Below are 14,197 nucleotides of genomic sequence, written 5' to 3' on the forward strand. Positions count from 1 at the left end.
CGAATCCTGGATTATTCTCCGACTCATCTTAATGAAAATTATTAAGCAAAAGATTGCATAGGTTGTGTCATTTCGCAACCTTAAAAATAGAAAATGAAGAGGGAATGGAGATGTTTGGAATTTTGATTTTGTTGGTAACTACCCATGCCACCTACAGTTTAAAACCTTTGATTTATGGTGAACCCACAGACGAAACCTGTGCATTCTAAGTGACTCAGGCCAATACTTGATAACTACAGACTGATCCTGTTCTAAAAATTTAATACCATCTTTACAACCATAAGTTGTAGGGTACATAATACCTAACGTATGATTTCCTATAATCACTAATGTGAAGTCACCTGAAAGTGAACACAGGGTGCTGGTTTTAGAAGCTTTAAACACAATATTTTGCGCACAGATGGATGATGGGTAGCGGTGGAACCCTAGACACACGATTCGTTCTATCTGAGACTCGTCAGCTGGATGTACTTGCGTCCCACAGTTGGTATTTACTTCGAGACTCGGACCCAGTACCGTTCTCTTCAAAAGTCATCGCGTTATCCACTTAGCTACTGATTCCGGATAGCCACTGGCTTGTGCATTGGGGTGGATTTTTAAAGGTTTGTCACGATAGTACGTTTAAAATTAGACGAAAAGATATTTTAAATACTTACTTCCATAGTATGTGGAGCCATTTTCAATGGATTACATTCGATATCCCATTCTCCTTTGGTCACCTTGTCAATTTCTCCTCTGATCAAAATGAGTGCTTCACATAGACGGTCGCACTCGGCTTTAGATTCACTCTCCGTGGGTTCAATCATTAGGCTTGATGTCACAGGCCATGACATAGTTGGGCTGTGGAAACCTTCATTTGTTTGGTTTCAAAAGTAATGGGACAAAAAGATGATAACTTGTTTATCATAAATTTCACAATATTGTTATAATATTCAGTTTGTAGGGCAGTCGAGCGAAGCAATACTTGTTGTAATGATGTTTACTTACACATCGAAGCAGGACTGAGAACCATTTACGTAACGAAAAATATTCCAAGTTAGGTTTCTTTTTTAACCATTACAATGATTTGCTTGCTTTATGCTCGGAAATAAGAGATCAACAAGAAAAAATTGTGGAGTCGCTTAAAGCAACTACCTAATCTTCATCCAAGTTCATATACTAAATCAATATCTATGTATGCTGACTTAATTACCATTCATGAAATAAACTATGGCACATAAAAAGTAAGAAATTCGTAAAAATTTAGATTTTACGATCGGTTATACCGCACTGAATTTCCATTTTTATCTCATAACTGTTTTCGGTTGACCTCCCACTTCTATTAATTACAGAAATAATAGGTAGAAAGTCTGATATATATTGATTGAAGATAATAGACATAAGAATACTACTCATGAGATTAGTCAATCAAATTACTAGATTCTTAGTAAGATATCACATTGAGATATAGCAACTGAGGGGTCTAAGTAAAATAGAATCTACAAATTTTGTACAGTTAATTATCCAGTGATGAGCTTCCTACGGACTTTAGGTAGGCTAAAATTTCATCATTGGGATTCAATTAGTTCCAAATGGTTGGTGTTTTTCGCAATTGCACAGTCGAATCGCCATAACCTCATTTATGTTCAGTGAATTTATTTGTAAAATTTTCTGGTAATAAAAATGGGATCAGCTAACTTGCAAATACACTGACTTTTTCAGTAGAAATAGATAATAAAAATGGAGCAGAAGATCTTCAACTTGTTATTAAACTGGTATTGTTTCAGTATTTATCTGCCTAAAAATCGAAGTTTTTGAGACGAGCATATCAAATATTTTCTTTTAATCCTGACAATTATTATTTACAAGATTATTGCCCTGATTATAAGTCAATAGAAAGATGGAATTTCAGATTACTGATTATTAGGAGTTAGTGAGACTCGGTATATAAATAAAAAGTGGTCGAAATTTTAGTATTCTGTAGAAACTCAACAACTGTAGTTAATAAAAATGCTTTTTAGAAACACTGAGCTTTCAATTACTAACCAGGAGATTCATGAATATTTTTACTAGATTATAAAGTCACTAAAATATAATAGAGATATACCGCTCGATAGGCTGCAACTTATAATAATCACCTACCGTATTCCTTTCAACACACTTCTAATATTTTGACAGGTACAAGTGCTTTCAGAAATTATTCTTGCTACCGACTATTTCTGAATCTACTCCAACCTTTTACTGTGAGGAATTGTTTAAAGTGGAATTCTAAGTGCAAGAAACCGTTGCAAAATTGCGAACAAAACAGGCTTTATCTGAAAACACGTAATCTTATATAAAAGTAAAACAAACTAGCTCCAAACGCTGGACATCTTGTCGCTATTTACTCTCAATGAGGTCACAATGCTACTATTGGTGACACTAAATTCATGAAGCGACTTTATCATAACGAAGACCTAGTTATTATATCGAATTCCGTATTTGAAAGCAATTTCTAATCCTGGTTAAAGTAAGAAAAAAAATCAAGGCCTAATTCATGAAACATACCATAATCCATTAATCGCTTTGCAATATCAATCACATCGATATTCTGTTTAGAGAATTGTGAACAATCTATTATAAATTCATGTGCACACATCCCCGCGCTATTTACATAGTGTATATTATAATAGTCTCGGAGACGCTTTAGCATATAATTAGCGTTTAACAAAGCCGTCTGACTCGCTCGCTTCAAACCTGTAAAGACAATAACAGTTAATTATTTGACTGTATTTAAAAGGAAAGTTATATTACTTCGTAAAGTGCTAACCGTTACATTCACACTTTCTAGAACCTTCATCTTACACTACCCTGATCACCATCACAGATAAAAACTTTCTCCAAAAGAGTTGGCAATATTCATTCCTATCCATCATCATGGGCAACCATCAAAGCCGAGTCTGAAATCTCAAGAGCCTATAATAATGAAAAATTCAGCCACTTATTTTCAAAAAAAATCAGACCGAAAACGTCAGGACACAGCTAGATCGTTCTTTGGAAATAACTAAGAAAGTGGTTTTGACTAGTAATTACCAATATTCATAATATGAAATCGCAAAGGCCCTGAATAACTAGAAAAAAAGTAACTGTTGTAAGAATTCATTATTACCAAAATGTATATCATTTTTTACTTCCTATACAATTTATGTGTACCGAACTTTATGTTGTGATCAACAATTCTGCAGTTTGTGGTAGATCATTTCCAACTAAATAATCAAACAAAGTCTTGGAGTGCTGCCAATATCATATTGTTTATTCTATAGTATTAATGAATTTCTATAGGATCACTGTATATTTTCTAACGTAAATCATTTGGGTTCCAGTCATTCGCTATTACATAGTTGAAAAGAATCAATAAAAAAAACGTTATTCAGGTGATTAACACTTTAATTTCAATGTACGAATAGTTTAGCACGCCCCATACTTCAATATTACTGAGGCCAATTCTACGTTTGAGATCTTAAATTCCTTTCTCACCTTCAAGTTATTAATTTATAATCAATAAGTGATTCACGTTCTCTCGTAAAATTCATGATCTTTTTGATCAAATATAGAAGAAATTACTTTCATCTTTTCCGTACAGAAACGCTGCCTATAGCTCTTCTAGAGTTACTGCCGGTCCCAAGCCCGGGTAAAGGAGAAGGGTTGGCCATAGGGTTAGCGACCCCATCCTGTAGAAAACTAACTCGCTAAAAAACGCTAACCAGAAAAAATAATTCAAACCGTTTAAACTCTGCCCTGGGAGTTGAAGGTAGAATTATGATTCCTCAGGATGAAAGCCGCGATCCTTCGGAAGTCACGAGGCCGATGCTTCTTCTAACAACCAGAGCAACGATTTTTATAGGTACATGGAACGTCCGGACAATGTGGGAGACCGGGAAGATCAAACAAATAGCTATGGAAATAAGGAGATACAAATTGGCAGTACTTGGAATCAGTGAAACCCATTGGACACAAGCTGGACAGCAAAGGCTAGATACGGGAGAGGTGCTGCTACTCCAGTCACGAAGAGGAAAATGCTCCACACACTCAGGGAGTTGCTCTGATGCTGTCCAGAGAAGCACAAAATGCACTTGTAGGATGGGAATCTCATGGAGCCAGGATCATCAAAGCATCTTTCAAAACAAAGGAGGATGGAATCACGATGAACGTTATCCAATGTTATGCACCGACCAATGATAGCAACGACGATGATAAAGATCAGTTCTATGAAAGACTGCAATCAATTATAGCGAAGTGCTCACGAAAGGACCTCACCATCCTAATGGGAGATCTAAATGCTAAATTTGGAGTGGACAACACAGGATATGAAGATATAATTGGACGACATGTACTAGGAGAGAGATTTGCAAATCCATGCGCATTCAACAAATTGGTTATAGGCGGCACAATATTTCCACACAAACGCATACACAAAACCAGCTACATGTGTCTCATCGGATCACATTTTAGAGAACCAGATAGATCAAAGGTTCAATATAACCTTTCTTCGAGATACTGACAAACTCAACCAATTCAAGATAGCTCTCAACAACAGGTTACAAGCTTTACAGGATCTACTGAAAGAACAAGAAACTACGATGGAGGACAACTGGAAATGGTTCAAAGAAGCACTAACTTCAACGTGTCAGGAGGTTCTGAGTCGCAAGAAGCATCATCATAAGGAATGATGGATCTCTATGGGAACTCTGGACAAGATTCAAGAAAGGAAGAACAAGAAGACAGCAATTAACAACAGTCGAACACGAGCAGAGAAAGTCAAGGCGCAAGCAGAGTACGTAGAAGCAAACAGGCAAGTGAAGAAGAGCATTGAAACCGACAAGCAGAAATACATGGGAGAACTAGCAACAACGGCGGAAAAAGCTTCAAGAGAAGGGAATATGAAACAAATATATGATACAACGAAGAAAATAGCAGGGAGATATAGTAAACCAAAGAGACCAGTCAAGGACAAAGAAAGCAAGACAATCACGGAGATTCAAGAACAGAGGAAAGATGGGCAGAATACTTCGAGGAACTGCTGAATAGACAAGCTCCATTGAATCCACCGGAAATCGGAGCAGCACACACAAACCTTCCTATAAATATTACACCACCAGCAATCGAAGAAATCAGAGTAGCCATCAGACAAAGCAATGGTGCGAAAGCAGATGGACCAGACAACATACAAGCTGAAGCACTGAAGTCAGACATAGAAGTAACTGTAAACATGCTCCACGTTCTATTCAGGAAGATTTGGGAGGAAGAATAAGCGCCGACGGATTGGAAAGAAGGTTACCTCATCAAGATAACAAAAAAAGATCTGGGCAAACGTGAGAACTACAGAGGCATCAGTTTGCTGTCAGTGCCAGGAAAAGTTTTCAACAGATTGTTGCTCAACCGAATGAAAGACGCAGTAGACGCTCGACTTCGAGATTAACAGGCTGGATTCCATAAGGATCGGTCGTGCACAGACCAAATTACGATACTACAGATCATTGATGAACAATCAATTGAATGAAACTTATCATTATGCATCAAACTCCATGACTGTGAGAATGTGTTTGACAGTGTGGATAGGTGAACCTTATGGTTACTTCTTCAACACTATGGTGTACCTGACTAGATCATCAACATCATCCAGAATCCTGATGACGGACTACATGGCAAAGTCATGCAGGGAGGACAACGGACAGATGCATTCCAAGTGAGGACCGGTGTCAAACAAAGTTGTCTACTTTCCCCCTTCCTTTTACTTCCGGTGGTTGACTGGATTATGAAGACCCCGAAATCTGAGGGAAAGCACGGAATACAATTGACATCTCAAAGTCAATTGGATGATTTGGACTTCGCAGTACACACGAACAAATACAGACGAAAACAACAAATGTTGAAGTAACCTCTGCATCAATAGGCCTCAACATTCACAAAGGAAAAAGCAAGATTCTAAATACAACATGGAGAACACCAACCCAGTCACACGTGATGGAGAAACTATGGAAGATGTGGAAACATTCACGTACCTGGGAAGCATCATTGATGAACAAAGAGGATCTGATTCAGATGTAAAGGCGAGGATTGGCAAAGCAACGACCTCATTCCTACGATTGAAGAACATATGGAACTCAAAACAACTGTCAACTCACTTCAAAGTGAGAATCTTCAATACAGACGTCAAGACAGTTAGTTTTACTGTACGGAGCTGAAACGTGGAGAACTACTACCATCATCGTCAAGAAGATACAAGTATTTATAAACAATTGTCTACGCAAAATACTCAACATTCATTGGCCGGATACTATCAGCAACAGCGTTTTATGGGAGAGGACAAACCAACTTCCATCTGAAGAAATTAGGAAAAGACGTTGGGAGTGGATAGGACATACATTAAGGAAATCACCAAACTGCATCACGAAGCAAGCCCTAACTCGGAATCCAGAAGGGAAGCGGAAAAGAGGAAGGCCAAAGAACACATCACACCGGGAAATAGAAGCAGATATGAAAAAGATGAATAACAACTGGAAAGTATTGCCCAGGACAGGGTTGGATGGAGAATACTGGTGTGAGACCTATGCTCCTCCACGAGGGGTAACAGGCGTAAGTTTTTGTACAGAGTGAATTACAATACAAAACAAAAGGTAGGATTTTGAAGATAAAGAAGAAACTCGAGTAAAATCATCTACCTTTTGGGCCTAACAACCTCATATATGCCCATGATATTGGTAATAAGCTTGCGGAACCGTATGGAGCCGAACAAATTGCGTAATGATCAGAAGATTTATTTTCAATGTTCATTTTGTGATCAGGAAGACTCACACAAGTATAACCATATAAATAATGTTGAGGAAGAAATGGTGCTAAATGCGACTTGACGCAAACAGGGCCACAACCAGGTCCACCTCCACCGTGTGGAATACTGAATGTTTTGTGTAAATTTATGTGCGAAACATCTGAACCAATATCAGCAGGGCGGCATAAACCAACCTAAATAATTTTGAAGGATGAAGGAAAAACATTTCCCTGTTCTCTATTATATATATGTATATATATTCAGTAGTTTTTTAGGATACGACGTACCTGAAACACTGCTCACATTTAAGTGTAAGCAACAAGGAAGCGATCTTATCTTCCTCAAATCGTTTGCATAATTCACCCTAACAAAGGTGACACAAGCGCGTTGTCCTCGACGTTTGTTTGATATCAATCATTTCGCGAAATGGCAAACCAGCTCAAAATTACTAAAAACACATTATTACTCACTGATTCTCCTGTCTCCAGATTCCTATTCTGCTTTGTAACTCATGGAAAATCATATCATAAATATCAATTATTTCTTTTTTGAGACGCCATTGTGGGAATGTTTTAATGAATCGACGTACGAAGAAGGAATTCCACAACTATTTCGCTCTGTCCATAATAGTAATAATAATAGGAACTTATAGATCTAGGTTATAAATACAGCCTTGCTTGATTTTTAGCGGATTACCAAACAGTGAACCGATATGACGACAATTTTTATTAAAATAAATATCTGTACAATATTCACGTTTGAGTACTGATATCCCTTATTTAAAAGTTCTTTAATTAGAGTTTAAGTGTATAGTTGGACAAAATTGTAATAAACATCAATTGGCATGTAGAGGCTGGTACCAAGTCAAGCACATATACGTTATTCTAGCTTCCATACAGACCAATTTACTCATTCTTCTTGAGTCATGTTTTGACCTTGTGGATTATTCGCTTATTAACCTTGACTGTTTTTATATGTGTGTGCCAATCCCTTACCCTACTCACTATATATCCGTAACCTAATTTTGTCTCACTACGGATTTCCGTCTCCGGCGGTAAGATCCTTTGAAGAACGGAGCTAACACGTCAAAAATCCCTCACAATAAGGCCGTGCATGACCGGCCTCAGGCAGTTGTCCCTTGGGCACTGTGGTCACGCTCCCAGGTCGTTAAGACCAACACTAATCCAACTTTCTTTTCAGGTCCCTCAAGAAATACCCTTCCACGGTGTGGGCAGCCGGGAAGTGATATTAGCCCTCATACCCGTAACTGCACACGAGACCAAGTTGGTCACATTCAAATCCTTCCTACACCTGCTAATAACTCCCTTATCTCCACGACTAACCCTTCCCACGTCCTTTTATCACCTCACACCGCTAGGGCAAACGATTCGAATACATGGAACGTTATTCCTGGTCTCCTGAAACCACGCTTTAAACAACATTTAGGAACTTTTAATGTTCGAACATTGTGCCAAATAGGACAACAGGCCTCCTTAGCTAGGACTTTAGAATCTCGTACCATCGATGTGTGCTGCGTCTCCGAAACGTGCATACAAGACCCGAGTAGCGTCATTCATTTGACCTCACCATATCAAAATAAAGTACCATCTCGATACACGCTTCGTGTATCTGGAAGCCCTGATGCTGCTTCCCGTGGCCTCGCTGGCGTAGGTACAGCACTAGGTTCTAGGGCAGAACTAGCTCTTTTAGACTGGATCCCAGTAGACAGTCGTCTATGCGCTGTCCGACTAAACGGATCAGTAAGGACTCGGAAAGATAGGGAAACTCGTCGTTGCCTCTTCGTCGTCTCTGCCTACTCTCCCACTGACTGCAGCTCAGATGATATAAAAGATGAGTTCTACAGGAAACTTTCTGACCTTCTCCGAAAAGCTAGGCGTTCTGATGTAGTAATAGTGGCAGGTGACTTTAATGCTCAAGTAGGTAAACTAAGTGAAAGGGAAAGACACCTGAGTTGATCTTATGGTGTCGTGGCTGAAAGAACAGATAATGGTGACCGTCTGTTGCAGCTATGCCCAGATAATCGCCTGTTTCTTGCAAATACTAACTTTAAGCATAAAGAAAAACATCTTTTGACATGGCGAATCCCGAATTCGTCCCAACGTTGGACCCAACTAGATCACATCGCTACCAGCCACCGATGGAGGGGCTCGATAAAGGATTGCCGCTCATTCTGGAGCACATGTTCAGATTCAGATCATGCTCTAGTGCGAGCACGCATCTGTCTGCCTCTCACTAGACGTAGGAAAGACACTGCAGGGAAACCTCTAAGGGCCCTACCTAATGATAGGCAAGCTAAGAATATATTTCAGGAATAACTAGGAAAACAGGCAGACATATAAGTTGTGCCCACCCCGAGGCAGCGTGGAATGACATCCGAAAAGCTGTGGAAACAGCAGTGATATCCGCTAGTACGGTAAACTATAAGGTTAGAGAGAAACAATGGATCTCGGCAGCGTCTACCGCACTGATAGGTGCTCGAAAACTCATCCCATCTGGCTCTAAACATAACGAAGAGCGGAGTCGGCTTAAGCGCAGGCTAATAAGAAGCCTACGCAATGATCGTGAACAGTGGTGGGTATCGAAAGCAAGAGAGATGGAAAAGGCAGCGGCAATAGGTAACAGCAGACAACTATTCAGACTTGTTAAAGAAACCGGTATTAGGAACCCAACTATCAGCGAAACTATTTCAGATGAAGATGGACATATCATTCATCCCCAATCCAGGAAATTGGATCGATGGGCAGAACACTTTAGGGATCAGTTCAACTGGCCTTCAGCCACACTTCAGTTACCCACGATCCCCAGTGGTCCTGAATGGCGAATTGATGTAAGTCCTCCAACCCTCTGTGAGGTTGAAAAAGCTACAGGAAATCTAAAGCGAGGGAGAGCAGCAGGCCCTGACAGGTTTACCCCTGAGATTTTTAAGGATGGTGGTCCAGTACTAGCAGCGAGATTGACTGAGGTCTTAGGTAGAATTTGGGAACTGGGCGTAATTCCATCTGACTGGTCTCAATCACTGATTGTGCCAGTCTATAGGAAAGAATGAAAGTCCTCTTGTGACAATCACAGAGGAATCCTTTTGACTAATATAGGTGTATACATTCTTTATCTTCCCTTAAACCTTAAGATTAAAATTGCTTCATAACGTTCTTCCTTCCTATACTATATCCTGATATACAACCTATCTTTTAAATATTACTACCACTAAATTAACTATTTCTATGAATACGGTGTTCATCTTGTTGTGCTAATGAGGTACGGCAACTTGGACCGATGCATAAATGTGCCTGGTCCTACGTTGTAATTGACTGACTGACTGCTAAGAGTAGAGGATATTCGTAGGCTACTAGTATTCGATCATAGATGTCTTCGAAGCATTGCTCGTATATCCTGGGACCACCGAGTAAGTAATGCAGTTGTTAGGAAACGGGTACTAGGTAATGATGGCAAATCGATTGATGAAGTAGTGAAACTTCATCAGTTGAGATGGCTGGGACACGTGTTACGTATGCCCAACCACCGACTGCCCTGACGTGTAATGTTTTATGGTGTAGGAGTAGGTTGGAAGAAAGCTATGGGCGGCCAGACCAAAACGTGGCACAAATCCATGAAGTCACTGACAAGTGGACTGGGCCATGTTGGTAGGTGTAGACTACCTGGTTGGGATTCGCGAGATGATAGCAACCGATGGTTAGAGACCTTGAATGACATGGCCCAGAATCGTTTGCAATGGCGAAGGTGCATCCACTCTTTGTGCTCAGCCGAATTCCAATCTTCTGAATTCATGTCTCTATCTTTTTTCTCTCCAAATCTATTTCACTGGATTATACTCCTTCAATAACATCTTCAAACCCTAATCTTTCGGATTACTGCTTATACTCTTACTACTTCTACCAATATGGGATTTGAATCGACAACTTCATCTCTGCTAATGTGGTATGGCAACTCGAACTGATGTACGTAAGTACGAAGTTCTACGGTGTGACTGACCGACAAATATCGAGTCACGCTTGGTTAAATGGAGTTTGCTCATTCGCCTTCTCCACTGCATGTTGTTTTAGTCGCTTCCCTACCTCGATTGCGTTTCTCTGATTGTCCGTTCAGATCGACGATTGTATGAAATATACGTATTCAAAATCCATTCTCATATTTGACTTATTTAATTCCGTTATTCACTAACATGATTTATGTCGATGATTATATACGAGGGTAGCCGGGATGTATATTTCGATAACAATCAAAACGATTTAATTGGAGTCAGATATAAGGCCACATGAGACGAGTGAATTTCATTGGTATATAATTCCCATTTAAACATTAAAATGAAAACACGGAGTTCAGCGAAGGGATCTCTTTTCAACGAATTTATTATCAAGCTGTACAGTCGTATATATATGAAAATGTTTTATTAAAGTGAATTTCAGTTCGTCAATCACAATGTAATGATTATTGTTAGACTGTGTGTAAACTCTTAATGATTTTAGATTAAAACCGGCTGCCATCACCAACTTATACAACTATTTTACCAATAAAATACCTCCAGTGATTAAATTAGTGTGTCACAGAATATTTAAAAACCGTTTCTTCTCTTGGTGAACTGAAATATTTAGATTTCTGTCTGTTTATCGAAGTTCACTGTAAACAATATTTGTAGAACACTTCATTGACGTGAAATCGGAAAGCGTTTCCGAAACAGAGATTTGTAGTTATGATAACCTTTCAGAATTAAAAATCGGGATAGGGTGTTAACCTCAATCGATTAGGGACTCAAGTGGAAAATTCATCTGTAGGCAAATCAAATCCCACTCAACTTTTATTTTGATCTGATTTAAAAAGTGATATGTATTTCTCGAACATAAAGACGTTACAACGACATTTATTCTTTAGATTTTCGTACGGAAATCGACATGTTTTAATTTGTGTGAAAATTTCCAAACCTGCTCAAAATTTCTTTAGAATAATAAAACTTGCGTATTGATTCAAATATCGAAGAAAATAAAGCGAATTTGATATAAATAGATCTGATAATATTAATTAACATGAAATCTGAAATCGTTTAAGGTGTGTAATGATCTAATATCGTATTGCTAAAACCGTAACACTTTTATTGTTTCCTCCTGATTTTAATTTCTTACTTATTATCAATGCTCAATTTACGCAACATTACCATGTTGCAAATGATTCAATTAAGAGCAAAATATTATATCGCAAAATTCGAAAACCAGTGATTTCAGACATATGACAGCAAAGCGCTGTGTATTTCTGCGGGATTCTGAAAATTTTAGAGTAAAGAATTTCTCTGTTACAGTCGGACATCAAGGAGCCATGAACAGCTGTTTTATTCTAGTTTTAGAATTCTTAGGGTAGCACATTTACAAACCCAGACAGACCATGTTAAAAACCACTCACAAAATCGGGGAATTTTTTGCACACTACTTATTAAGGTATATGTTATTTGGAAAAAATGAACATTAATAGTTATTAAAATATAGAGGTAATACCTGTGCATTCAAATTGGCACCATCCATAAAAACCTGTCCACCAGCTTCGTGAATGATTTCACACACTTTTTGAACATTACTATCAAACACACCAAATGTACTTGGATAGGTGATCATAATGGCTGCCAAGTGATCTTTATATAGAGAAGTTTGTTCTTCCAGATGGTTCATGTCTAGACTACCAGTTGATGTAGTTTTCACGTGTTTGACAGTCATTCCAGCCATTTGAGCACTAGCAGGATTCGTCCCATGTGCTGAGGTAGGGATTAAACAAATCTGTATTTCAAACAGAAAAGAAATGGTTATATTATGTTTTTTACTTATCATTTGTTTGAATTACTGAACAAATAGATAAAAATACGCATTTAGTAACTAGTTGGCGGTTGGAGTCTATAAAATCGAAGTAGGAAAATGTGAAATAGCCACTTATTAAATCTGAAGAAAAGATTTATTTTAAGCAATGAATTCTGTTTCTAAGATATTTCATTACATTTCATAATATTGTTACCAATCGAAACAAATAAACTTAACATTAAATAAACAGGATTTAGATCAAGCTTTGCTTAATTGAGTTTATTTCTTAAGATGGACGGTGTTACGGTTGCAATTCACATTGATGGTATAATACAGCTAATAAAAAAGTAAAGAATACACCCACTAGAATTACGTCAACACAGAGATACAGTTTCCTCAGTTCAGACGGGATACATTTTGCTCAGTGATAGTATTAACATCTGGATAAAATATTTGTACACAGTTGAATGAGCATGAACGAATTGCAAAGGGTCTAAGGAATTAAATAATTCTTATATCAAACAGTGAGATAGCTCTATATATTTAATAGAGTATTTTAAATTGTACACGGCATAGGGTGTAACGAAACAAGTCATGTAACAATATGAAAAATGTGTCCCTAACTATAAATGGTTCTTAAAGAACTTGATTAAAAAATAAGCAGTTGGTTGTTTAAGCTCGAAACCCTCTAAAAGTCTAATAGTGCTTTGTTCCTCTCGATTCCGTGAGGTTACCTAGTTAGCATATGACAAGAGTCAACTAGAGTTACTGAAAATCAATCAGCGTGAAAGTTAACAACCGTCATTACAACGAATTCCATACAACTCTTTCGAATTGATTACTGGATAATAAGTAATCCGATTAAAAGGTTTGTTCAGCCTCCTTTACGAAAAATGTTTATAATACTTGTAGCCAACTCAGCTCAAAATGAACATAAGAACCATAACCACTCACTGTACGTTTGTGTTCACCTTTCCTATCCAAATATCCTTTGATAGCTTTTAGTCCAGCGTACTCACCCTGTGCTCCACTATTCGGTGCAAGACAAACATAATCATAGCCAGTTATCTCTTTGATGTCATTTTCCAGTTGTGCAATCAATTCCAAATAACCAGTAACTTGTTTTTTCGGTACAAAAGGATGCAGTTTGTTGACATGATCCCATGAGCAAGCCTATTAGTTGCAAATAGATAAAGTAATCAATATGCATCCTTTAACACACGATGTGTTCTGTTACGTATGTTTCTTGAAAAGTTGATTTTTCTGAATATTTTTCAAATGGTTACCATATCAAAATTATCTGTCTGCACTACAAAGTCTTGATAGTTACCTGATAATGACAAAAATCCTATCAAATCTGCGGCTTTTACCTGCATTTTTCACTAGTTAACCAACTATATAGTATTTTAAGTTCTATAGCTACTCCGATTCGCACAATTTTCATAGATTACAGTTTTAAAAATATGCTTGGATTTCCAGGCTAATACTTATTAGGTTAAAGAGAGACTTCAGAGTGATTTTTCAGTTATAAAAATGTTAATTTTATTTAGTTGCAATTTAACACAATTTATTTAGAAAGCACAAAGCGGGCAAT

General features: G+C 37.9%; 1 protein-coding gene across 1 annotated transcript in view; it reads right to left on the bottom strand.

Annotated features, from left to right (window-relative positions):
• Positions 1–14,197, bottom strand: part of Smp_128690 (glycine dehydrogenase (decarboxylating)) — a gene marked incomplete at its 5' end in the record, with an annotated part of 43,235 nt that overhangs the window by 735 nt on the left and 28,303 nt on the right. The window contains 5 exons of the mRNA XM_018788880.1: positions 657–850; positions 2,527–2,715; positions 6,681–6,981; positions 12,310–12,585; positions 13,558–13,776. Coding sequence (XP_018654379.1) covers positions 657–850; positions 2,527–2,715; positions 6,681–6,981; positions 12,310–12,585; positions 13,558–13,776 — 1,179 coding nt within the window. The remainder of the gene's footprint in view (positions 1–656; positions 851–2,526; positions 2,716–6,680; positions 6,982–12,309; positions 12,586–13,557; positions 13,777–14,197) is intronic.

Source organism: Schistosoma mansoni, chromosome W, assembly GCF_000237925.1.
Source record: "Schistosoma mansoni strain Puerto Rico chromosome W, complete genome".
Classification (NCBI taxonomy): Eukaryota; Metazoa; Platyhelminthes; class Trematoda; order Strigeidida; family Schistosomatidae; genus Schistosoma; species Schistosoma mansoni.